This window comes from Euphorbia lathyris, chromosome 6 (assembly GCF_963576675.1).
Source record: "Euphorbia lathyris chromosome 6, ddEupLath1.1, whole genome shotgun sequence".
Classification (NCBI taxonomy): Eukaryota; Viridiplantae; Streptophyta; class Magnoliopsida; order Malpighiales; family Euphorbiaceae; genus Euphorbia; species Euphorbia lathyris.
In genome coordinates, this window is record NC_088915.1 from 84,663,738 (window position 1) to 84,687,757 (window position 24,020).

At 37.4% G+C, this 24,020-nt stretch overlaps 1 protein-coding gene across 5 annotated transcripts; it reads right to left on the reverse strand.

The window, feature by feature from the left end:
* Nucleotides 1-6,474: 6,474 nt before the first annotated feature.
* LOC136232393 (cytochrome P450 716B1-like) lies at nt 6,475-23,083 on the reverse strand. Of its 5 annotated transcripts, none has more exons than XM_066021526.1 (10): nt 22,945-23,083; nt 22,656-22,764; nt 20,250-20,669; nt 19,731-20,172; nt 19,479-19,666; nt 19,306-19,392; nt 16,454-16,966; nt 7,679-8,120; nt 7,408-7,595; nt 6,475-6,985 (listed from the first exon to the last, which is right to left on the reverse strand). In XM_066021526.1, exons 2-10 carry the CDS (start codon nt 22,683-22,685, stop codon nt 6,671-6,673), a joined length of 2,625 nt encoding a protein of 874 aa, XP_065877598.1. In that variant the 5' UTR covers nt 22,686-22,764; nt 22,945-23,083; the 3' UTR covers nt 6,475-6,670. The 5 variants fall into 5 exon arrangements, with proteins under 5 accessions (XP_065877598.1, XP_065877600.1, XP_065877597.1 ...); XM_066021528.1 differs by having other exon boundaries at nt 20,250-20,655; nt 22,945-22,980; XM_066021525.1 differs by lacking the exons at nt 22,656-22,764; nt 22,945-23,083 and having other exon boundaries at nt 20,250-22,178.
* Between the last annotated feature and the right edge of the window lie 937 nt (nt 23,084-24,020).

The window sequence follows — 24,020 nt, forward strand, 5'->3', positions numbered from 1 at the left end:
TAAATCATTTATTTGGGATTGAATGGTAATAATTAGGAGTAAAAATGTCCTTTAAGCTAATTGAAAAAACTTTTAAAACCAGTTTTTTCAAAATTAGCTTTTTAAACCCAATATGTTCTTTCAAATCTCTCTTCAGCAAATACCACTATTAGAGGTTTGATTAGTCAAAATCTCTGAAATAGCTCAAATTTCTAATTTTACCCTAAATAACTCTTTACCAAACAGAACCTTAATACATCTTCAGCCCCAACGTTTATAATTGTCCAAAAATATCAACTGTCGGTGTATATTACGAGATATTATTGTACATTAACTAATTGATCAATTTACAATAATATCCCGTAATAATCTACTTTCCTGAGCATACAAGAATTTTATGAGGAAAGATTTCAACAAAATGACCAATTAGTTGATGAATAATAATATCTCGTAGTAATATTTTATACTTTAAAAACGTGATATTTACCTTTTGAAGTTGCCTAAAAGTAACATATTGATCCCTAAAATTCACATGGCAAAGAGCAATATGAGATTTTGGACAAGTTGATATGTATATATATTTTAAACAAGTTTAGAGAGCCAATAGATTATTGTAAGCAAATTTATAGGGAAAACAAACCATTTATCAAAGTTGAGAGATTTAATATATCAATTTAAATAAGATAATGGGTAAATGAGATGTTTTCAAAGTGTAGGAGGACATTTGACTTTTTTGGAGAAATATAAAGACTAAAGATGTATTAAACGTAAATATTACTTCGCCCCGTTACATTATATAAGTCCTTTTATAGTTTTCACACAAATTAAGAAATACAAATCAAATTATTGAATTTACATTTATTGAATTTAGGAAAAATTTCTCTCATATAATGGTCGTGGAATAAGTTTTGGAATGTTCAAAAAGCACATTGATAAATTGAAAACTAAAATAAAAATTCAATACTTAGACCGAAAAATTAAATTAAATATTCTTTAAAAACTAGAACGATGTATATAATGCAACGGATGTTGCGACTTATTGCTGGTCTCAACTTACTTAAATTGATATAAACCCCTCGACTTGTTTCGAATGACCTATTAGTCCTTAAAATCTGTTCAAAGTGATGTACATTTCAAATCGCTCTACCACGACTTGAGGAGTTAATCATGTCACTTTAAGCAATTTTTAATAAGCTAATCGGCTGCTTTCAAAGTTCAAGGACCAATCTGCTTTTATGAACAACTTTAGGGACTATAAATATATTAGGCCAACTCTTTAGTTTTCTAATGCGTGATTATTATTATTATTATAGCAAGAAAAAACAAGAATCTTGTAATAGCTTAGCCTAGAATTCCTTTATTGGCAGTATTATGTTGTCTTTTCTTGTTGTCTCCACATATTTTTTTTTGTCCTTGTGCATGTGAAACAAGGGGTATTCTAACTTGGATGCTGACGAAATTTGGGTAAATTTATTCATAGTCCCTGAAGTATGAAATATATTTCATAAAAGTTACTGAATAAAAACCTAATAGGGTTAAGGTGCAAAAATACTCCTAACATTATAGACTAGGAACAATTTTACCCTTAACGTTTAAAATGGTACAATTTTACCCCTAACGTTGATAAATTGGGTCAATTTCAGACACTATTATAAAACACAGATATTTTTGTTCATTATTTTGCATCAATTGCATAATAATTCGTTCTAAAAAAAGGATTTCATGTTTTTTATAATTTGATAATAGAATTTGAGATTAATATTTATAAATTCGATGGATTTTTTGTATTTTTTTTTGTCTAATCCGTACAAAAAGACAGTATATTTTTTTATTTTTTTTATTTTTTTCACATCCCAACGAATGTTTGTGATTTGTTACTGATAAAACGACACACGTATGAAGTGTAGATAACAAGATTCATGACCGAGAAGACAGTTTGATTAATTATTTCTCAAATTGACCCAATTTATTAACGTTGGGGTAAAATTGCTCTTGGCTTCCAACGTTAGGGGTAAAATTGCTCCTGGCCCAAAATGCTATGGGTATTTTTGCACCTTAACCCAACCTAATATATTCCTAACCCTTGTATTTGTGCAAAAACATATCAACTACAAACTAAATTTTGAAAACATCCTGTTTAATGTTTGAACTTGCTTAAATCCACATGGCGCACCAAGGGGAGACTTTGGACTAGTTAGAAGTGCGCACATTTTAAGCAAGTTTAGAAAATCGTGTAACCAAGTTCAAAAGACAAATAAGTCACTTTTAGAGAATCAAAATAGGTTGTTTTAAGTTTAGAGGTAAGGAGGTAAACAAGGCAATTCCAAAATATAGGGAGATTATTTAGTCTGGCTTTTATGATATCTTGAGAAATTTATGAGGATCAAATTAAGTCTCAACCGGGGAATCTGTGTTTTACTACCGAAACACAAAACAGCTAATTAGAAATGTTACCAAATCCCCCGCTCTTCGGGGAATCAGTGGATGACCTGTGGTCAGGGGTGAAATACCACTCAAACTTAGAGCTAGCTGGTTCTCCTCAAAATGCATTGAAGCGTAGCAGTTGATTGGACATCTAGAGCTTCAGTGAAGGCTGCGAGAGCAGTACCAAATCGAAGCAAACTCTGAATACTAGATATGGGGCGTGCAAAGGTTTGCTACGGCTGAACGGAGATTGACCCTCGAGCTCAAAGGTAGAAGGGAGCTTGACTGCAAAACCCACCCGTCCGAAAATCGAGGATAAGTATAGTGTGCTAGAGATATATTAAGTCTAATAAAATTAATGAAATTGTTGCATTTTTTTAAACACATTTATTTTTAATAACGTCGTTCCACCAATTTATAAACAAAAAAGTCATTGTAATATTGACGTGGTATAAAATACAATTGACTGTATATTAACAAAACACCACGTCGGACAATGATGTTATTTTTAAAAAAAATTTATGGGCTTAGGATGCGTTACATGACATACACTTAGCTGCCACAAAGTTGTTATATATATCAGCTGTTAAAGTTAAACATATCCGGCAAAACACTTTAGTTGTTATATATTTAACTATCTTGAGTGCCACGTTCTGTGTATAAATTGATTTGAATAACTTTATTAAAATCAAATGTGAAATTGAATAACGTTCAATGATTTTATTGAAAACAAAAATTCAATAACTTTTGTTAAACATAGCCCAAACATTAGTGACAAAAGATGCATTTTACCATACAATTTGGATTAGAATAATTAGGAAGGGTGTATTGTCCAATGAGCTGCAATAACATTAATCCAAAAATAATTTTGATGTATGTTTATTGTTTGGTTACCTTGATTGAGACATCTATAGTTTTAATCTCTGTTTCTTTGCTGAATACATCAAGTCCCTAAACTTGCCTAAAAAAACCAATTGAGCCCTAAACTTTAACAAAGTTTCGTTAACCGTCAGAACTTGATTAATGTGGCATGATCAACACTTATTACTACATGACAATACAACAACAACAACAACAATAGAACCTTAGTCCCGAAATGGTTCGGGACCGGCTAACATGAACCATCATATAAAACCGTGAAATCAAGTCGTGTCAGCGACACAAATTCTCTACCTCCACTCTGTCCTATCCACTACCATATTTTCCCCAATCCCCAATAAACTCATATCAATCTCGATCATCTTCTTCCAAGTTTGTTTAGGTCTTCCCCTACCTCTCACCCCTACATCTCTTTGCCACTTTTCAGTCCTCATAACCAGCGCATCAAGCGTGGTATAGAATACAATTGACTATATATCAACGAAACACCACATCGAACAATGATATTATTTTTTAAAAAAAAAATTATGGCTTAGGATGCGTTACATAACGTACACTTAGCTGCCACAAAGCTGCTATATATATCGGCCGTTAAAGTTAAACATATCCGGTCCGACAAAACACTTTAGTTGCTACATATTTAACTATCTTTTATGCCACGTCTAACTATCTTGGGTGCAACGCTCTGTATAAATTGGTTTTAATAACTTTATTGAAATCAAATGTGAAATTGAATACATTGAATAATTTTATTGAAAACAAAAATTCAATAACTTTTGTTAAACATACCCCCAAACATTGAGTTCTTATATTAAGCATTGAGTCTTCCATGTCATTCGGAAGACCCCAATTCACGTGTATTGTGACCCCACGTAATAATTAAAATAGTGAAGCTTCTTATAAATGTGTAGGTCAATGTTACACGTGTCAAAATATGTATGGAATGTCCTCCATTTAACATGGAGAACCAGGTGCTTCAAATAATTTGTCCCAAACATTAGTGACAAAAGATGCATTTTACCATACAATTTGGATTAGAATAAGTAGGGTGTAATGTCCAATGAGCTGCAATAACATTAATCCAAAATAATTTTGATGTATGTTTATTGTTTGGTTACCTTGATTGAGACATCTATAGTTTTAACCTCTGTTTCTTTGCTGAATACATCAAGTACCTAAACTTGCCTAAAAAGCTAATTGAGCCCCTAAACTTTAACAATGTTTCGTTAACCGCCAGAACTTGATTAATGTGACATGATCAACCCTTATTACTACATGACAATACAACAAAAACAACAACAACAACAACAAAGCCTTAGTCCCGAAATGATTCGGGTTTGGCTAACATGAACCATCATATAAAACCGTGAAATCAAATCGTGTCAGCAACACGAATTCTCTCCCTCCACTCTGTCCTATCCACTGCCATATTTTTCTCAATCCCCAATAAACTCATATCAATCTCGATCACCCTCTTCCAAGTTTGTTTAGGTCTTCCCCTACCTCTCATCCCTATATCCTTTTGCCACTCTTCAGTCCTCCTAACCAGCGCATCAAGCGCTCTTCGTCTTACATGTCCAAACCACCTTAGTCGGGCATTAAATTCCGGACATTAAATTCCTTGCAAAAGACTATAGTATACAATTGCATTCTAAAGTTGAAATAGGCCTACAATGGAAACTAGAGTTCATTGTACACAGTGACAGATCCAGGGGCTAGCACTGAAACTGTGTATGAAGACTTTAATTTTTTTAGGGTTTATTATATATAGATGTATATTGGTTGGTCACACAGGTTTACTAGAATAAAATATTTCATTGCCTAAGAAAGAAATATAAATGACTGATCATGCATAACATAAAATAATCATTATTAAATTTGATAATACATCATTTGCCCCCTGAACTTGTCCAAAAAACTTGATTGGTTCTCTAAACTTTCAAAGTGTTCCGATAGCTCCCTGAACTTACAAAAAATGTTCAGTTAGCCCTTTGAACTTGCGTAAAACGTAATCAATTGATCACTCGGTCGTAAAAAAAGTAAGTTAAATGTGGAAGATGTAATTCACGTATCTTAGAATGTTATTGCATAACTTACTTTTTTACGACCGAGTGATCAATTGATTACGTTTTACGCAAGTTCAGGAGGTTAACTGAACATTTTTTGCAAGTTCGGGGGGCTATCGGAACACTTTGAAAGTTCAGGAGATCAATCAACCTTTTTGGACAAGTTCAGAGGACAAATGATATATTAAGCCTTTGATAGAAGATCAAAGAGCATCCTTAATTGTTTGGAGGGTTTTCAACCTCTCGTTAAAAAAAAACTCTCTCTGATTATAAAATGCGGTTGAACAATTAGACACTATTTTAATAATGGTTAATTAACGGCTTCAACTTACTTAATGTGACATGATCAACCCCTATTACTACGGAAGCATACGGAGAGATTTGGGAAAATTCCGGACATTAAATTCCTTCGCAAGAGACTATAATACACAACTGCATTCTAAAGTTGAAATAGGCCTATAATGGAAACTGAAAGCTCATTGCACAATTGTGTTGAAAAGTAATGCTACCTTTGATGAGCTGAAGCAACAAGTGGGAAAGAACTTCCGGTGGGGATTGAGAGGTCTCTCTGTTAAGTCTACGCTGTACAAGTCTTCGGAGTGGTGGAGGAAGATCGGAAATGCCAATTCATTCTGAGTTCTTCATCTATCTTTCGAACACATTGCTTCGACACTTCAAGTTTCAGGAACAAAACAAGTGCACCTCTGATTCGCTTACGTTCGTATCCACTCAATAACCTTTCTAGCAGAGGAAGGAGACTGATTGGAAACAGACCTGCTGGTATAGATTGAGCCTGGCCATGGAGGAATACAGAAGGGATCCCAAAGACAACAAAGAGAAGAGTTAGTTTCTGCATGTCATGGAACCAATTGAACTAAAAGTTCAAGTTTTGAGTTAAAAGTTATAGCTGATACATCCCACACGCGAATGCCCACTGAGTTTGAAGCGTGCACAACACAGGTCCATATTACCATGTCCTGCAATTAAATCAACAAATGGGGGGCTGTCAGGAATCTAACCCTGGACCACTTGGTCACAGTGGCTCTAATACCATGTCATGAACTAAAAGCTCCAACAGATAGTTAAAAGTCTACTTCATATTAATAGCTGACACTAAGCATAAACATTTACAATAAGTGAATTGATTTACTTTTCAGTGGCTGGCATCCAACCAAATGATATTCCAACAGTTGATGCATAATTATTTAAACAATACCAGTATCAGAATACAATAGATAACTAGAACACAAAAAAAGCTTGATTTTAGGACAAAACACAAAAGGCTTTGACCGTATTCAACATTGAACAGATATTTAGAGAATTTAGTTGAGCTTAGTAGTGATCTTTGGCTGAATTAGTATCTCTAAACCATTCTTGAAACTTGGAAATGGATCTCTAGAGAAAGACACGTCAGGAGAAGAAAGCTTCCATGAAAACCGAGTCACCAAATAATGTATGGTAACTAAAGTTTCAATCTTTGCAAATTCATTTCCAGGACAAATCCTGGGTCCTCCACCGAATGTTGTGAAACTGTAGGGTGGGATTGATGCCTGTTTCTGAAAATGTGCCGGATCGAACTCAGATGCATTCGGAAATATGCTATCATCCATATGTGTCATGAAGGGTGCCACCGTTAACTGAAAGGCAAAAAGAAAAAAGAAAATTTGAACCTTTCCTGTACACGTTTATACAGCTGTGTTCACATGGACCCTGATGACCACGTAAATTTGGTGGTCCACCGTTAGATCTAAGCGGATTAAATATAAGCCTTAGGATGTTTTAAATTTCCACCTTAGAATTTTAATCCGCCTAGATTTAACGGTGGATGACCAAATTTACGTGGTCATCAGGGTCCATGTGAACGCAATTGCACGTTTATAAGCAGTGACGGAGGGAGGGGTGCATCCCTAGCCACTGGAACTCACCTATAAGGGGTGGTTCCAGGCAGCCCTCCAATGGTCTGCAGGTGCTGCAGTTGCACCCCCAGATTCACAATCCTAACTCCGCCACTATTTACGAAGTAGTGAAAGTGGTACTGCTAGAAGCTCGAAGCTAAGACCTGCCATCCTTTCGGAATCAGGAATCCTTCGTACTCGATATCCTTCATGACTTTCCTGATGTGTAGAAGTCCCGGAGGATACATCCTAAGAGTCTCCATTGCTACACTCCATGTATATTTCATTCGTATGAGATCATCCCATGTCAGAAGTTCCCCAAGGGCCTTACTCTTAGCTATCTCCTCTTGTTCTGCAGTTTCAAATTTTAATAACTATTAACACGAATTAGCGCGAAATTCGATCTTTGTTCCAAACAGGTTAACTATAACATACCTTGAAGAATGTTGGCATGAATGGAAGCATCACTTGCTAGAAGTCTGATCAAGAAAGTGAGGAGGATGGAGTTTGTGTCATAACCAGCGAAAATCGTAAGAACAGCATTATCTACAATTTCCTCGTCGGAAAACATTGCTGAATTATCGTCGTTTCGGAGATTAATTAAGCAAGTGAGAAGATCTTGTTGAGGAGAAGCCTTTTGTTGATCCAATGCTGCCCTTTTTTCATGTACAAGTTCCATAAGCAAATCTCTGATTTCTACTCTTGCCTTCAGGCTACGGTTGAAGTTTGTGAAGGGCAAATTTATTGGTACTGATAATAACCCGTCCAAGATATGGTGGAAGTGCTGTTTGAGCCTATCTCTTCTTGATCCTTGCTCTATTCCCATGATAAGTGAGCTCATGATGTTAAAGGTCAGTGTCTTAATAAATGGCATAACCTGTTATGTTTTTGATAAAAAAGAATTAGTCTTCATGTAAATGTGTAAATTGCATTGACAGTCATTGAAGTTTGGAGCTTGGTTATTGGACTATTTGTTTTTTCAGTTGAATCAGTGAACTTTACATTTGATTTCAATAAAGTTATTTCAGGCAATTTGTGTATAAAAAAGCACTGGAATATTGATGGGAGACAGAATACGTTTGACTATATGTCAACTAAGGGTCATGTTGGACATGTCCGACTCTTATGGCTGACGTACAGAAATGTGGCAACCGCATGTTTCTTACGGGGCACATATGGTATTTAGTTGGTATATAGTCCACCCTTTTTTGTGCCACGGATAGAAACAAAAACAGAACACGCAACAAATATGGCAATTGGATTGTATTGATAAGGTTGAACACTGTAGGGCGCTCCAGTGCACTACGCGTTCTGATAGAGATAATGCTAACAATGATACAATCCTTCAAGACAACACAAATGGGCCAAGAGAGCTGCAACAGACCATGGAAATAGAGAGAAATCCATGGGATACCATGTAGAGTAAGATGCTACATTGATATATTTTACTTAAGAACAATACACATATATATACAAGGTTCTCCTTCAATTAAGGAGACATAGTAAGCCCACAGCAGCCTCTAATAATGCTTTAGTTGACTTAGGCATGCTTTAGTTGACTTAGCCATGCTTACATTTATTACATTGACTTATTCTATAACACTCCCCCTCAAGCTGAAGCATGGATTTTAATCATGCTCAGCTTGCTACAGATAGAGATAACATAGTCTTTAACACAATACCACTCAAAACAAAATAAAACATAAGAAACTGAAGATACTTCAGGATATAAAACATAATCCGGAAGATGCAACTTAGAAGAACAAAACGGATAGGCTAAAGGTAGATGACAAGACGACAGCAGAACAACAATCCTTGTCGGAAACAGAGAAGCGACGACAGCAGAAGAGGAACAGCGACAATCCGTTGAGGTGAAATCAGACTCTGCTCACAAGGCAGACAGAAATGCTGAAAGAAACAGCCCAAAATTACAAACCCACGAATTCTGCTCACAAGGCAGAAACAAATTTTGGAATCTTAATCCAGAAACCCAAGAGAGAAGCCGAAACAAGGCTCTGACCATGTAAGGAGGACTTTGCTTACAGCGATGACGACACAGGGTGGCCGGAATGTGAGGAAACGCTGATCGGAAGCAGAGAGGATGAACCACATAGGTGGTGAGATAGAATGACGTCCCAACAGTGAGTATTCAAGAGACCCAAGCTCTTGACAGAAATGGAACCCTGGGAAATACTACCCAGAAAATATTGAACCCTGGGAAATACTACCCAGAAAATATTGAACCCTTGCAGAAACACAACTCTGGAAATACTACCCAGAAAACAGAATTCAGAAACCTTAGACCTTAGGCTCTGATACCATGTAACAGACCATGGAAATAGAGAGAAATCCATGGGATACCATGTAGAGTAAGATGCTACATTGATATATTTTACTTAAGAACAATACACATATATATACAAGGTTCTCCTTCAATTAAGGAGACATAGTAAGCCCACAGCAGCCTCTAATAATGCTTTAGTTGACTTAGGCATGCTTTAGTTGACTTAGCCATGCTTACATTTATTACATTGACTTATTCTATAACAAGAGCTAAGGGTATATGTCCGCAGAAACAAACAGATGGCCAAGAGGCCCAATTAACTAGCTGGTAAGTTAGTTATTCCTAGGGGTACACAGGAAAATGTTAGTTATTCTTAGGGAAGAGTGAGCTGTTATATAGAGGTGAGATTGTTATGAGAAGAAAGGTAATTTTGTACTTGTATTCTGCTTCTGCAGGGCTCTCTTTGAGAGAGGGAAGGTTCACCTTCCTGGTTGTTCTTTCTCCTTCCTTTATCGGTTAAATAAACTTCATCTCAGTATTTCCTTTATTTCATACCCTGTTTCTTTGTCATTTCTCTCTGTTAGAATTGTTTCTATCATTTGGCGCCGTCTGTGGGAAATCTCTTTTCTCTCATTCTCCGTTGCCGACAATGGGGAACGATCCACCAGTTCAAACGAGATTGCAGTCACAAATAGATCTGCAGACTCGAGTTACAGAGCAAGAAGAAGAAGTGGGAGGATTGAAAAATACCATGGGGTCTATTCAACAATCTCTCTCTAACCTGCGAAAGTTTATGGAAATGGTGGTTGTTAAGGTTGATCGACTCGAAGCAAACAACAACAACCGACCTGATAAACAATCTCAAGAAGAAGAACCGACCACTCACCAGATATCATCGCCGCAAAATACAGAACACAGCGATTCCCAACATCCCAAGTTAGATGGTTTTATTCGACCTAATCATTTCAATGGCGGAATGATAGTTTTGCCCAAGGTGAAGTTGACGGAATTCACGGGACCTGATCCTCGAGAATGGATCACCAAGGCTGAGATGTATTTTGAGGTTCACCAAACATAGCCTCCTATGAAGGTTACCTTAGCCCGTATGTGTATGTCAGGTGCCGCTGTCACTTGGTTTGCTCGTATCCTCCGAGATGACCCAACGATTTCCTGGGAACAATTCAAAGTTAAACTCGTCCAACGATTTTCCGGTAATCGGTGTGAGAATCCTTATGAGGAACTGCGGGTGATGTTCCAAACAGGTACGGTGGACTCTTATATTGAGGAATTTGAATTATTAACAGCCTTTATTCCCAAATACTCTGAGGAATTGTTTGTGGGTTTTTTTGTTGGTGGATTGAGTGAGAAAATCAGGGGTTGGGTGGGTTTTTTTAAACCACAAACTTGTGAGGCAGCCATGGAACTTGCTAGAAACGCTGAAAGAACATTCACACCTCTAGGTGTAAAATCTGGAATGAAGGAGACAGGGAATCACATGGGTGCTGTTGCTCACGTGACCTCTTATACTTGGAGGCAGAATCCACATCCTAAAGATTCGGGTCAACCCGCCCGCAAGGATAATGATATGGGGCAGGGTCGAATCCAGCCCATTAATGCTCCTCCAATTCGCGCTTTACCTGCGCCAAACATCCCCCCATCTAATCCAGCAAACCCTAATCGAAACAGAGGAATTAGACATCTTTCCTTGAAGGAACTTGAGGAGCGTAAGAGAAAGGGACTCTGTTTTAAATGTGCGTTGCCCTACAATCCACAACATCGGTGCAACGTGGGAGAGTTACGCTTAACGGTGGAGGAGAATGATTTCCATCTAGAAGCCGAGGAAGTTTGGGTCGATCCGAGTGGGGGAACCATTGAAGTTGATCAACTCCAAAAAGGGGAATGTAATTCCATTGAGCTTTTACCTATGAGCAGCGACGTTACACCACCGCCACGGACACTGAAATTGCAAGGGGCCTTACGTGGGATTCCGATTGTCTTGTTGGTTGATTCAGGTGCCACTCACAATTTCATCTCCAGTAAATTGGTTCGTTCTTTGGGCCTTGAGGTGGACTCTATTCCGCCGATTAAAATTAAATTGGGGGATGGGTATAAAATTTCTGTCCAGGAGTGTTGTTCTTCTATTGATATTCAGTTTGGGGAATGGCCGTTTAAGTTGGAGGCATTGGTGCTCGATTTAGGTCCACTGGATATGGTTCTTGGTATGGCTTGGTTGAGTACACTTGGGGAGGTTATTCACAATTGGGAAAAAAAGTGGATGAAATTTCAGTTTGCCGGGCAGCAAATTGAGTTACAGGGAATTAGGGGGGCTCAGAATGAACTATCAACTCTTCACCAGTGGCTGGAAGGTGACACCTTGAAGCTAATGCGTGGGGATAGCATAGCTCTTGAATCCAAACTCGAAGCAGGGACTGATCTGTCCCAAGCTCATTTGATGGAGCTAGACCAATTGCTTCAACAATTCTCTATTGTCTTTGAGCCTCTAACAGGGCTGCCTCCACGAAGATCACACGATCATGCAATTAATCTCCTTCCAGGACATGACACAGTTAGCGTGCGGCCTTACCGATATCCGCACATATAAAAAGAAGAGATTCAGAGGCAGATTGAGGAGATGTTACAAATGGGAATCATCAGACATAGTCAGAGTAGTTACTCTAGTCCAGTTCTTTTGGTGAAAAAGAAAGACAACTCCTGGCGTCTATGTATTGATTTTAGGGCTCTAAATAAAGTCACAGTTGCGGATAAGTTTCCCATCCCCGTGGTAGATGAGCTCTTGGACGAATTGAATGGCGCCAAATATTTTTCTAAATTGGATTTGACATCTGGTTTCCATCAAATTCGGATGCGCGAAGGAGACGAGTCTAAAACAGCCTTTCGCACTCATGAGGGCCACTATGAATTCTTAGTCATGCCCTTCGGGCTCACTAATGCTCCATCCACATTTCAAAGCTTGATGAACCACATTTTTCGACCTTATTTACGAAAAATGATTCTAGTGTTTTTCGATGACATCTTGGTCTACAGCAAAACTTGGTCTGATCATATTCACCAGTTATCTATGGTTTTGCAAATCTTGGCAGACAATCAGTTCAAGGTGAATCGGAAAAAATGTTGCTTCGGCCAGACTTCAATTGACTACTTGGGACACTGTATTACAGAATTTGGCGTTCGAGTTGACCCATCCAAAGTTGAAGCAGTGCAAAATTGGCCTCAGCCACAGAACGTTAAAGGGGTCAGGGGGTTTTGGGACTTACCGGTTACTATCGCAAGTTCATCGAGGGGTACGGTCGAATTGCTAAGCCATTGACAGAGTTAACCAAGAAGAACAATTTTTCATGGAATCCTCAGGCTCAGGAGGCTTTTTCTACTCTAAAATCGCAGTTAAGTACAACTCCTCTACTAGCCTTACCTGATTTCTCTAAGCCTTTCTGTATTGAGTGTGATGCCTCGGGATGTGGGCTAGGGGCTGTTTTGATGCAGGAAGGGCGACCAATTGCTTATTACAGCAAAGCAATATCTGTTGCTAATTTAGCGAAATCGGCATATGAAAAGGAATTAATAGCTTTAGCCCTTGCAATTCAACACTGGCGGCCCTATCTCTTGGGAAGGAAGTTCATTGTTTTTTCCGATCAGAAAAGCCTTAGACACCTCTTGCAACAACGCAGTACTACAATGGATCAACAGAATTGGCTCGCTAAACTTATGGGCTATACCTTTGAGGTTCATTATAAGCCAGGGAAACAGAATGGGGCAGCGGATTCACTCTCTCGGAAACTCGAAGTTCCTTCGCTGCATACAATGGTTTCTGCTCCCAGTTGGTCTGATGGTAAACAATTGATCGAGGCGAAGCAGGATCCCCATGTCCTGACAATTCTGGGTGCTTTACAACTTGATCCTTTTTCTCGACCTGGATATACAGTGAAAAAAGGAGTGTTGTACCGTAAGGGAAGTTTAGTTATATCTTCTTCTTCCAAATGGATTCCTGCCATTCTATCGGAATTTCATGATTCAGTTTTTGGTGGGCATTCAGGTTACTACCGTACTTACCGCCGAATAGTATCTCATTTCTATTGGCGTGGAATGGTCCAATGCATCAAGGACTACGTGAAACAGTGCTCAGCCTGCCAACAGTATAAGTCCTCTACTCTTTCTCCTGGTGGATTGTTGCAACCCCTCCCCATTCCACAAGCTGTGTGGGAAGACATATCAATGGATTTCATTGTCAGTCTCCCAAAATTTAAGGGTTATGATGCAGTTATGGTGATAGTCGATCGCTTGTCCAAGTACAGTCATTTCATCGCATTGAAACACCCTTACACGGCTCGTCTGATTGCTGAATTGTTTGTGCGAGAAGTCGTTCGCCTTCATGGTTTCCCAAAGTCGATTATCAGTGATAGGGACCCGGTCTTCATGAGAAAGTTTTGGCAAGAGTTATTTAAATTACAAGGCACGCAATTGAAGTATAGTTCTTCGTATCATCCTGAAACGGATGGACAAACCGAAGTGGTCAATCGCTGCCTTGAATCTTATCTTCGCTGCTTTGCATCAGATCAGCCCCGTTTCTGGTATCAGTGGCTGCCATGGGCTGAGTTTTGGTTCAACACTTCTTTTCATGTATCCACAGGTACTACTCCTTTTGAAACAGTTTATGGTAGAAAACCTCCTTCTGTACTTCAGTATGTGCCGGGGGAAATCCAAGTGGAGGCCATGGCTAGGGATTTGCTTGATCGTGACGAGGCTCTTAAACAGCTTAAGCTTCACTTGTGGCTGTCCCAGCAACACATGAAGCAGCAAGCAGATAAACATCGACGTGATGTGCAATTTGACGTCGGCGATTGGGTTTATTTGAAACTCAAACCCCATCGACAACAGTCCGTTGCCAGGCGTGTCTATCCTAAGCTTTCAGCTCGGTTTTATGGGCCTTATTTGATTGAGGCGCGGATTGGGACTGTCGCTTACCGTCTGCAGTTACCCGCCTCTTCCAAAATCCACAACGTCTTCCATGTTTCCTTGCTGAAAAAGGCGATTGGTGAACTTCCATGCTCTTCTACTCTACCCCCTGAGTTCGAACCGGATTCTTCCCTTGCTCTAGTTCCGGAAAAGGTACTGGCTTCCTGCATCATTCACCGACAGGGAGATTCTGTTTCTCAGTTTTTGGTTCAGTGACAGTCTAAGGGGATGGATGACGCTACTTGGGAGGACGAGTTTATTTTACGCAGCGAATTCCCTCACCTAAGTCTTGAGGACAAGACTCTTTTTCAAGGGGGAGGTAATGATAGAGATAATGCTAACAATGATACAATCCTTCAAGACAACACAAATGGGCCAAGAGAGCTAAGGGTATATGTCCGCAGAAACAAATAGATGGCCAAGGGGCCCAATTAGCTAGCTGGCAAGTTAGTTATTCCTAGGGGTACACAGGGAAATGTTAGTTATTCCTAGGGAAGAGTGAGCTGTTATACAGAGGTGAGATTGTTATGAGAAGAAAGGTAATTTTGTACTTGTATTCTGCTTCTGCAGGGCTCTCTTTGAGAGAGGGAAGGTTCACCTTCGTGGTTGTTCTTTCTCCTTCCTTTATCGGTTAAATAAAGTTCATCTCAGTATTTCCTTTATTTCATACCCTGTTTCTTTGTCATTTCTCTCTGTTAGAATTGTTTCTATCACGTTCTCACTAAGCGAGGTCCGGGAAAGGGTTCCACCACAAGGGTGTATTGGGGGCAAACCTTACCCTGCCAATTTTTTTAGCAAGAGGCCGCTCCTAAGACTCGAACACATGACCTCTCGGTCACACGACAACAAGGTTGAACACTATAAGAAACAACAATAAAGCCTTAGTTCCGAAATGATTCGGGGTCGGCTAACATGAACCATCATATAAAACCGTGAAATCAAGTCGTGTCAGCGAGACAAATTCTCTTCCTCCACTCTGTCCTATCCACTACCATATTTTCCTCAATCCCTAATAAACTCATATCACTCTCGATCACCCTCCTCCAAGTTTGCTTAGGTCTTCCCCTACCCCTCACCACTACATCCCTTTGCCACTCTTCAATCCTCCTAACCGGCGCATCAAACGCCCTTCGTTTTATGTAGCCAAACCACCTTAGTCGGTTTTCCCTCATTTTATTTTCAATAGATATAACCCCCTACTTTTGTCCTAATTATTTCATTACTCACCCGATCATTTCTCGTATGACCACACATCTATCTCAACATACGCATCTCCGCCACCGACATCTTATGAATGTGATTGCCGTGCGGTAGAATTTTCCCTTCAATCTATTAGGCATGTCGGGGTCACAAAAGAAACCCGTAGCACTCTTCCACTTCGCCCAACCAGATTTAATCCTATGAGCAACATCTCCATCTATTTGGATAATAGATCCTAAATACTGAAAGCAATCCTAGGCCTGAACAACTCCCCCAACTAAGGTGATTGTCCCTGCCTCCCTACTCCAACAACAAGGTTGAACAGTATAATTGACAAAAATTGAAAGATAAGAACTGAGCTGAGAATTGTCTAAACTCAAACAGGTAAAGTTCCCTCTCTGCTCAAAGAACAGAGCCAAAAGTGCTTACTAGCAAAATTGTCCCCCCATTTTCCTTCTCATAACAAACTTACATATACTAATTACTAACTAAACTCTCTGTTGCCTGTAACTAGCTTCCACCACCCTCCAAACTGCGTTTCTCTCTAATTCCCAAATTAACCTTCATTCTCATTATCATATTCTCTATCAGCCACGTCTACATTCCGGTGAGTTTGCATACACAAATTGGACAGAATGACTTTATTGAATTCAAATACGAACTTCAGTGGTTTTATTGAAGCTAAATGAAGTTCATCGGTGACCATCAAGCCGAAAAACAAAAGTTCAAAACCTCAAATAAAATGCCATACATACCGAAATCTTTTGCTTGTCCTGCCAATGCTTGCTGATTTCGCTTCTGATATCTTCATCCATCCTTCCAACATATTGCTTTAACACTTCAGGTTTGAGGAAGGAAACAAGTGCACCTCTAACACGCTTATGATCATGTCCAGTCAACTCAAAGATATTCCTCTCGCCAAGAATTCTTCTGATAGATGAAGGTTGCTGATTCGAAAGAAAGCTGTCGTGGCTCGTATACATGAACTTGTTAGCAGCCTGTCCATGGAGGAATACAGAAGGGGTCCCAAAGACATTCATCTTCGAAACCGGACCATATTTTCTGATTCTTTCAATAAGCCATGCTTCTGCTGTATTTTGTTTCATGGCTCGCAGAAGACTTAGGCTCTGGCCTATGATGGGAAGGCCCAAAGATCCTGGAGGAACCCTTTTGGAAGATTTCTTCGTTAGAAGAAAGTATAGAGGAAGAATCAGAAGAAACAAGAAGATGATGAAGATTAAAGGATCCATTGCTGCAAGAGAGAGTTGCTGCAGAAGCTTAATAAACATATATGATGAGTAATTGATTTCAACAACTTGATGCAAAATTTGAAGGTCTAGAATCCATTGACAATTGACATTGGTCTAAATTTGTCAAATCCCCAGTTCAAAGAACATTTTGTTAATATTTATTTTTTCCCTTTTGAAAGCAACTAGATCTCTCTCTCTCTCTCTCTATATATATATATATATATATATATAACCTTAATTATTAAAAAAATATCGTTTCCCATGTGAGGCTCCTCACAGAAATGTACTTAAAATATTAGTTGGTTACTAAAGAACAAAAATGACAGATCATGCATAACATAAATAATCAAATATTAAAGGTTATCAAGAGTCTCCTAAATTGGCCAATAACCTGAACTTTGAACTTGCTTAAAATGATATGATTAACTTTCTAAGCAGAGTAAGAGGCGATTTTGACAAGTTGAAGCCTCCACTTTAAGCAAGTTCAAGTTGTCATAGGTCACTTTGAGTAGGTCCACGATCATAAGTCAAATTAAGTAAGAGCAAGGCAATCGATTTTTTTAGCCAATACATGAAATTTTATTGAATATCAACATGAAATTTTATTGAATATCAAGGAAAATTGATGCCTTCGAAGTATCTTGACTTTATTCAAGTTATCCTTTTGAATTTTGACCATACAAAACAAGTGGAAAAGAAGGAGAAGAAAAACCTAGTTAAATTAAAGGTTTGAAAAGCAAGCCTTTGATTTGTTGAGAATTCTAACGCCATTTTTGTAAATTCAGTTTTCTTTCGATCTGTTCCTCTCCTTGCTTCCTCTTCCCTATAATCACATAAATCACACACCAAGCAGACATATAGCGTTCAGCTAATAGTTATTTGTAATCAGTTATCAGCTAACAACTATTTGCTAAAAAGGGCATTTACCTTGTATGTCTTTATATAGGGATTTGTCTCATCATTACATGGTGGGTCCCATAACCAGAGATGATCTAAGAGCACCTCTAGTGGGTGTTAACAAACTAGTGGGTGTTACAAGCTTGTTGCTTGTAACACCCAACCACTGGAGAGCTTGTAATTTCTTTATTGCAAGCGGGTGGGTGTTACTAACAATAGTAACAAGAAGTAACAAGGGTATGAGAATTTAAATTTATTATATATGGTGGAGGTTTTGATACACGGAGAAGGGAGCGGCCCCTAAAAAGGTGTGTATTCCAAACTCTCTATGAGGAGAGTCTCTTTGTGGAACAAAGTGGGAGACAATGCTTGCCACTCATTATTAAATACAATAAAACTTCTTTTCATTATTATTTTTATATATATCAGAAACCTTATTTCGATGACTTCAACTAACGTTTTAAGCGTGTGGCAGGTGGGTGCTAGATAAGCCTCTTGGAGCTTTTTCTCCTTAATCCATGTTGGGGATCATGACATAGTTAATAGATAAATCAAGGAATCAACTTACTTTTATTTTTTTTTCAGAAAGAACATTGACAAAGAGCAACAACAAGCAAATCGTAAAAGTCTAATCCGTCAGCACCCTCCTGCCACACACCTAAAGCATCAATTGTAGCCGTCAAAACGCTCATCCCGATAAACATGTAGATCTACTATGGTTATAAGACCCACCAAATATTGATGACATTAATCCCTATACAAGAACACAAACGGTTCAAGGTAACATGTAAAATTCGCACAACTATGTCCCTATTCATTTAGCCTCAACCATTCCCCCATTGAAGTTCTTTAACTTTATCATCGGAGTGCAGATACCGGTCACCGGGCCCTCCACTTGACCACATTTGTTCGTTTTCCAGGATACCAAAGGCAAGGGATAGAGAAATTACCTCCTTGCCCAAGTTGGTGTATCAGATTGCAAATCCTAAGAAAACAAACATGTCATCTAAAGGAATATCCTAAGTAATAGGAGATGATCTTGAAGGACTCAACCAAAGGAAAGTTTAGATATAAGTTTACAAATTGGGCTGTAAATAAATTTGTGAATAAAGTTGAAATATAGAAACTATTGATAGAAATTCCTGACAGCATTAATAGAGCTTCAAACACATACATTGAACAGAAATTTCAACTGATTTTCACCCAATTTGAACTTCCACTGAACAACTCATTTACTGGAATTTAGTAGAGATCTTTGGCTCAATTAGTATCTCTAAGCCATTCTTGAAACTTGGAAATGGATCTCTGGAGAATGACATATCAGAAGACGAAAGCTTCCATGAAAACTGAGTGACCAGATTATGTATCGTAACTAAAGTTTCAATCTTTGCAAATTCATTTCCAGGACAAATCCTGTAACCTCCTCCAAATGCATTGAAACTGTAGGGAGGGATCGATACCTGTTTCTCAAAACGCGCCGGATCAAACTCTGACGCATTTGGAAATATACTATCATTCATGTGAGTCGTGAAACTTGCTCCCATTACCTGAAAAGGAAAAGAATAACTGAACCTTTCTAACACAAGTTTATCAGGTAGCAACATTGATACGGCTAGAAGTTAGTAACTAAAACCTGCCATCCTTTCGGAATATGGAATCCTTCATACTCGAAATCTTTCACAGCTTTCCTGAAGGTAAAAAATGAAGGAGGGTACATCCTGAGAGTCTCCATTGCTACACTCCATGTATATTTCATTCTTAACAGATCATCCCATGTCAGAAGTTCTCCCGGGGCCTTACTCTTAGCTATTTCCTCTTGTTCTGCAGTCCTGAATGTTAGTAATTATCAAAATTCAATCTTTAACAGGTTAATTAATTGACATACCTTGAACAATGCTGGCATGAATAGAAGCATCACTTGCTAAAAGCTTGATCAAGAAAGTAAGCAGGACTGATGTTGTGTCATGGCCTGCAACCATTGTAAAAATTGCATTGTCTACAATTTCCTCATCAGAAAGCATTGGTGAATTATCCTCGTTTCGGAGAGCAATTAAGCAAGTGAGCAGATCTTTTTGAGGGGAAGCCTGTAGTTGCTCTAGAGCTGCTCTTTTTTCATGTATAAGTTCCAAAGTAATGGCTCTGATTTTTGCTCTTGCTTTGATGCTACGGCTGAAGCTTGTGAAGGGAAAATTGATTGGTACTGTTAAAGCCCCTTCCACAATTCGGTAGAAGAGCTGTTTAAGCCTTTCTCTTCTGGATCCTTGCTCTATTCCAACTATAAATGAGCTCATAATGTTAAAGGAAAGTGTCTTCATAAATGGCATAACCTGTTATGTTTTTGATAAATCATGTCAATTAATAGGAAAACCAAAGTCAAAATCTTCAAAGTAAAAAAATGGCATACAGAAATCTTTTGCTTGCCATGCCATTGCATCCTGATTTGGCTTCTAATTTCTTCATCCATCTTTCCAACAGATTGTTTCAACACATCAGGTTTCAGGAATGAAACAAGTGCGCCTCTGATACGCTTATGTTCATTTCCACTCAATTCAAACAAATACCTCTTGCCATAAATCCTTAAGGAAGAGGAAGGATTCTGACTGGAGAGAACGTCGCTGGTGTACATGAACTTGCTAGCACCCTGCCCATGGAGGAATACTGTTGGGGCCCCAAAGATATGCATTTTTGAGACAGGACCATATTTTCTGCTTCTTTCCATGAGCCATGCTTCTGCTGTATTTTGTTTCATGGCACGCAGAAGACTTAGGCTCTGGCCTATGATGGGAAGACCAAAAGATCCTGGAGGAACCCTGTTGGAAGATTTCTTCGTTAGAAGAAAGTGTAGAGGAAGAATCAGAAGAAACAAGAAGATGATGAAGATTAAAGGATCCATTGCTGCAAGAGAGAGTTGCTGCGGAAGCTTAATAAACATATCTGATGAGTAATTGATTTCAACAACTTGATGCAAAATTTGAAGGTCTAGAATCCATTGACAATTGACATTGGTCTAAATTGTCAAATCGCCAGTTTAAAGAACATTTTATTATATTTATTTTTTCCCTTTTGAAAGCAACTAGAACCATATATATATGACCCTAATTAATTATTAAAAAATATCGTTTCCCATGTGAGGCTCCTCCTCACAGAAATGTACTTAAAATATTAGTTGGTTTACTAAAGAACAAAAATGACAGATCATGCATAACATAAAATAATTAATTCACCCTCTAAGTAGACTAAGAGGCGATTTCCACAAGGTGAAGCGGGTATACTCTAAGCAAGTTCAAGGAACAGATGTCACTTTGAGTAAGTTTCAGGGATCATTGCATGCAATCGGTTTTTTGAGCCCATACGTGAAATTTTGTTGAATAACAAACAAAAACACAAACAACAACAAAACATTAGTCCTAATCAGCCGGCTAACATGAACCGTCAAGTCGTGTCAGCAATATAAATTCTCTCCTTCCACTCCATCCTATCCACGGTCATATTTTCCTCAATCCCCAATAAACTCATATCATATTCAATCACCCTCTTCCAAATTTGCTTAGACCTTCCCTACCCACACCATTGCATCCTTTTACCACTCTTCAATCCTTCTAACGGCGCATCAAGCGTTGTTCGTCTTACATGGCCAAACCACCTTACTCGATTTTCCCTCATTTTATTCTCAATAGATGTAACCCCTACTTTCGTCCTAATTATTTCATTTGTCACCAGATCCTTTCTCGTATGACCACAAATCCATCGCAATATACACAATTCCGCATGTAAGTGTCACTTGGTGGCATTTACAGCCGGTCCCAAGCCCGGTCAAAGGAGGAGAGTTGCGATAGGTTTGTGGCACAATTTAGCCACATCTTATTCACATGAACCAAAATACCTGATATTTTTTTTTAATATCTAAGGAAAATTGATGCCTGCAAGTATCTTGACTTTATTCAATTAATTGTTTTTAATTTTGATCATACAAATCAAGTGGAAAAGAAGAGAAGAAAAACCTAGTTAAATTAATTGGGTGTTTGTTAGAGGGGATATAGGAAGTGAGATAGGGATAAAACAAAAGAGATAAGTTATCTCATGTTTGTTCGGGAGATAGGAGAGCGAGACAAGGGAGAGATAAGCCTCTTATCCCACTAAAGTTATGCCTAGAGAGGGTGGTATATGACATAGAGATAACTTATTTAGATGGAAAAGTCTAATCTGTCCTTCAGATTTTATTATTTATTCCATTTGTTGTGTTTTGAAAATTTAGTAGGCTGTTGCAAATATTTATCAAGTTAATTTTAATCTATGAACTTTTAAAAACTTAAGTTTGTCTATATATTGTAGTATCAACGTCGAATAAAATTAATTAAATTTAATCTATCATCTTAAATATATTAGTTATTCCATTTTGTATGTTTTGAAAATTGAATACTGTGTTCTAAGCATTTCTAAGTTATTCCATTTTTTGTATTTTGAAAATTTAGTACAGTGTTTCAAGTATTTCTAATTGATAGATTAAATTTAAAATTGGTACAAGTGTACTTAAAATATGGGTTGATTAATTAGGCTGTCATAATTTTTCTACAACAAAATATTTCCATTATGATTTGCCTATTAATGAAATAAAAATTGCAGATCATGTGAAACATAAAACAATGAAATATTAAATTTTATTGACTTTAATATTAAATTTTAGTTTTTCAGGTAATTTAATATTAAATTGCAGATCATGTGTAACATAAGATTACATGTTGACTTTTTTCAGGTAATTGTTTTTAGTTTTTGATCATACAAAACAAGTGGAAAAGAAGAGAAGAAAAACCTTTGGTTGGCTGTAGAATTCTAACGCCATTTCTGAAAATTCACTTTTCTTTTGATCTGTTCCAGTCCTTGCTTTCCTCTTCCTATTGACACCTACCGCTTCCTCTTCCCTGTAATCACAGAAATCACGCACCAAACAGACATAAGTTCCAATTGAGAAAAACCTGAATTCGTATTTTATGTTAATACATGATCTGCCATTTTTAAATCCCTAGCAAACCGAAGAAGAAAGCAAATTAGATCTAAACGAACAAAAGTTCCAATTGAATTCGTAATCCGTAATACGTTACCTTTTTTCCTATTGTGTAGATTTTGATCTCGATTCAGCCGTAGCAATGGCATGTTTCCCGCGTTTTTCACTTCTGAAGCGTCTTCTTCCGCCATTGGAATATCGATGCTCATTCGGATCAAATAAAGTATTATTTTTTTCATATGTACACGACTATGATTCGATGTCGTTTTGGAAAGGGAAAGATACACTCTCCCCCAATTAATATGGCTAAACTTGAGTAGCATTCTTTCACTAATTTTCAATTCAATTCTGTTATTATTATTATTATTATTATTATTATTATTATTATTATTATTATTATTATTATTATTATTATAAGTTTATTTATTTTAATTATTGTTATTTTTAAAATCTAATATTATCATTTCAATTCAATAACATTCAGTTCGGTTCGGTTTATTTAATTTCAGTCAAAAAGAACTGAACATATGTCTTGTCTGATATTGCTTTTCTGGACTTCAAAAGCATTTAAAGCAGCATTTCATTAAAAATGTAGGAAAGCTGATATTAATTTATTTATTTTATAAAAATAACCACAACTTTCAATATAACATAATATATATATTTATATTTTTTATTTCTTAACTTTAAATTTTTTTATAATGCATTTACTAAATACTTATTAGCTTTTTCCGATAGCACTTTCTCTTACATCACCTCACAACACTTTCCCTCATAACAGCTCGTCTTATGTTTATTGGGTTAATTGCGTGTTAATTACTTCTATGATCCTCTAAATATCATAAATAGAAACAAAACCGATAATAAAAAAATATAATAATTACCAGTGGTGTGATAAAAAAAATCTATGTGCAATTTCATATTCGACTACACTCCAACCTTTATCTTTCTGATCACTTAATAAGAATTGAAATTACATCTTTTGTTAAAGAAAAAAAAGTTCATCTTCTATTAATCAAATTTAAAATTGTACAATCTCATAAATGTATTGTTTTTTTTTTTAAGTAATATAAATATATTGTTAAATTGTATTGTTTGCACTTAAATGGTAAATTTGCTCCCTCAATAAATCACATGACTAAATTTATAACCTAAAAAGTTGTGAAATTAATT

What these genes read in the sequence shown, in the direction of transcription:
- LOC136232393 (XM_066021525.1), bottom strand. Translation starts at nt 20,777, where the DNA reads ATGTTTATTAAGCTTCCGCAGCAACTCTCTCTTGCAGCAATGGATCCT. An exon ending in ATGGCAAGCAAAAGATTTCT is followed by an intron (nt 20,173 to 20,249) that starts GTATGCCATTTT and finishes AAAACATAACAG; the next exon opens with GTTATGCCATTTATGAAGAC. An exon ending in TGATTCCGAAAGGATGGCAG is followed by an intron (nt 6,986 to 7,407) that starts GTCTTAGCTTCG and finishes TTTGCCTTTCAG; the next exon opens with TTAACGGTGGCACCCTTCAT.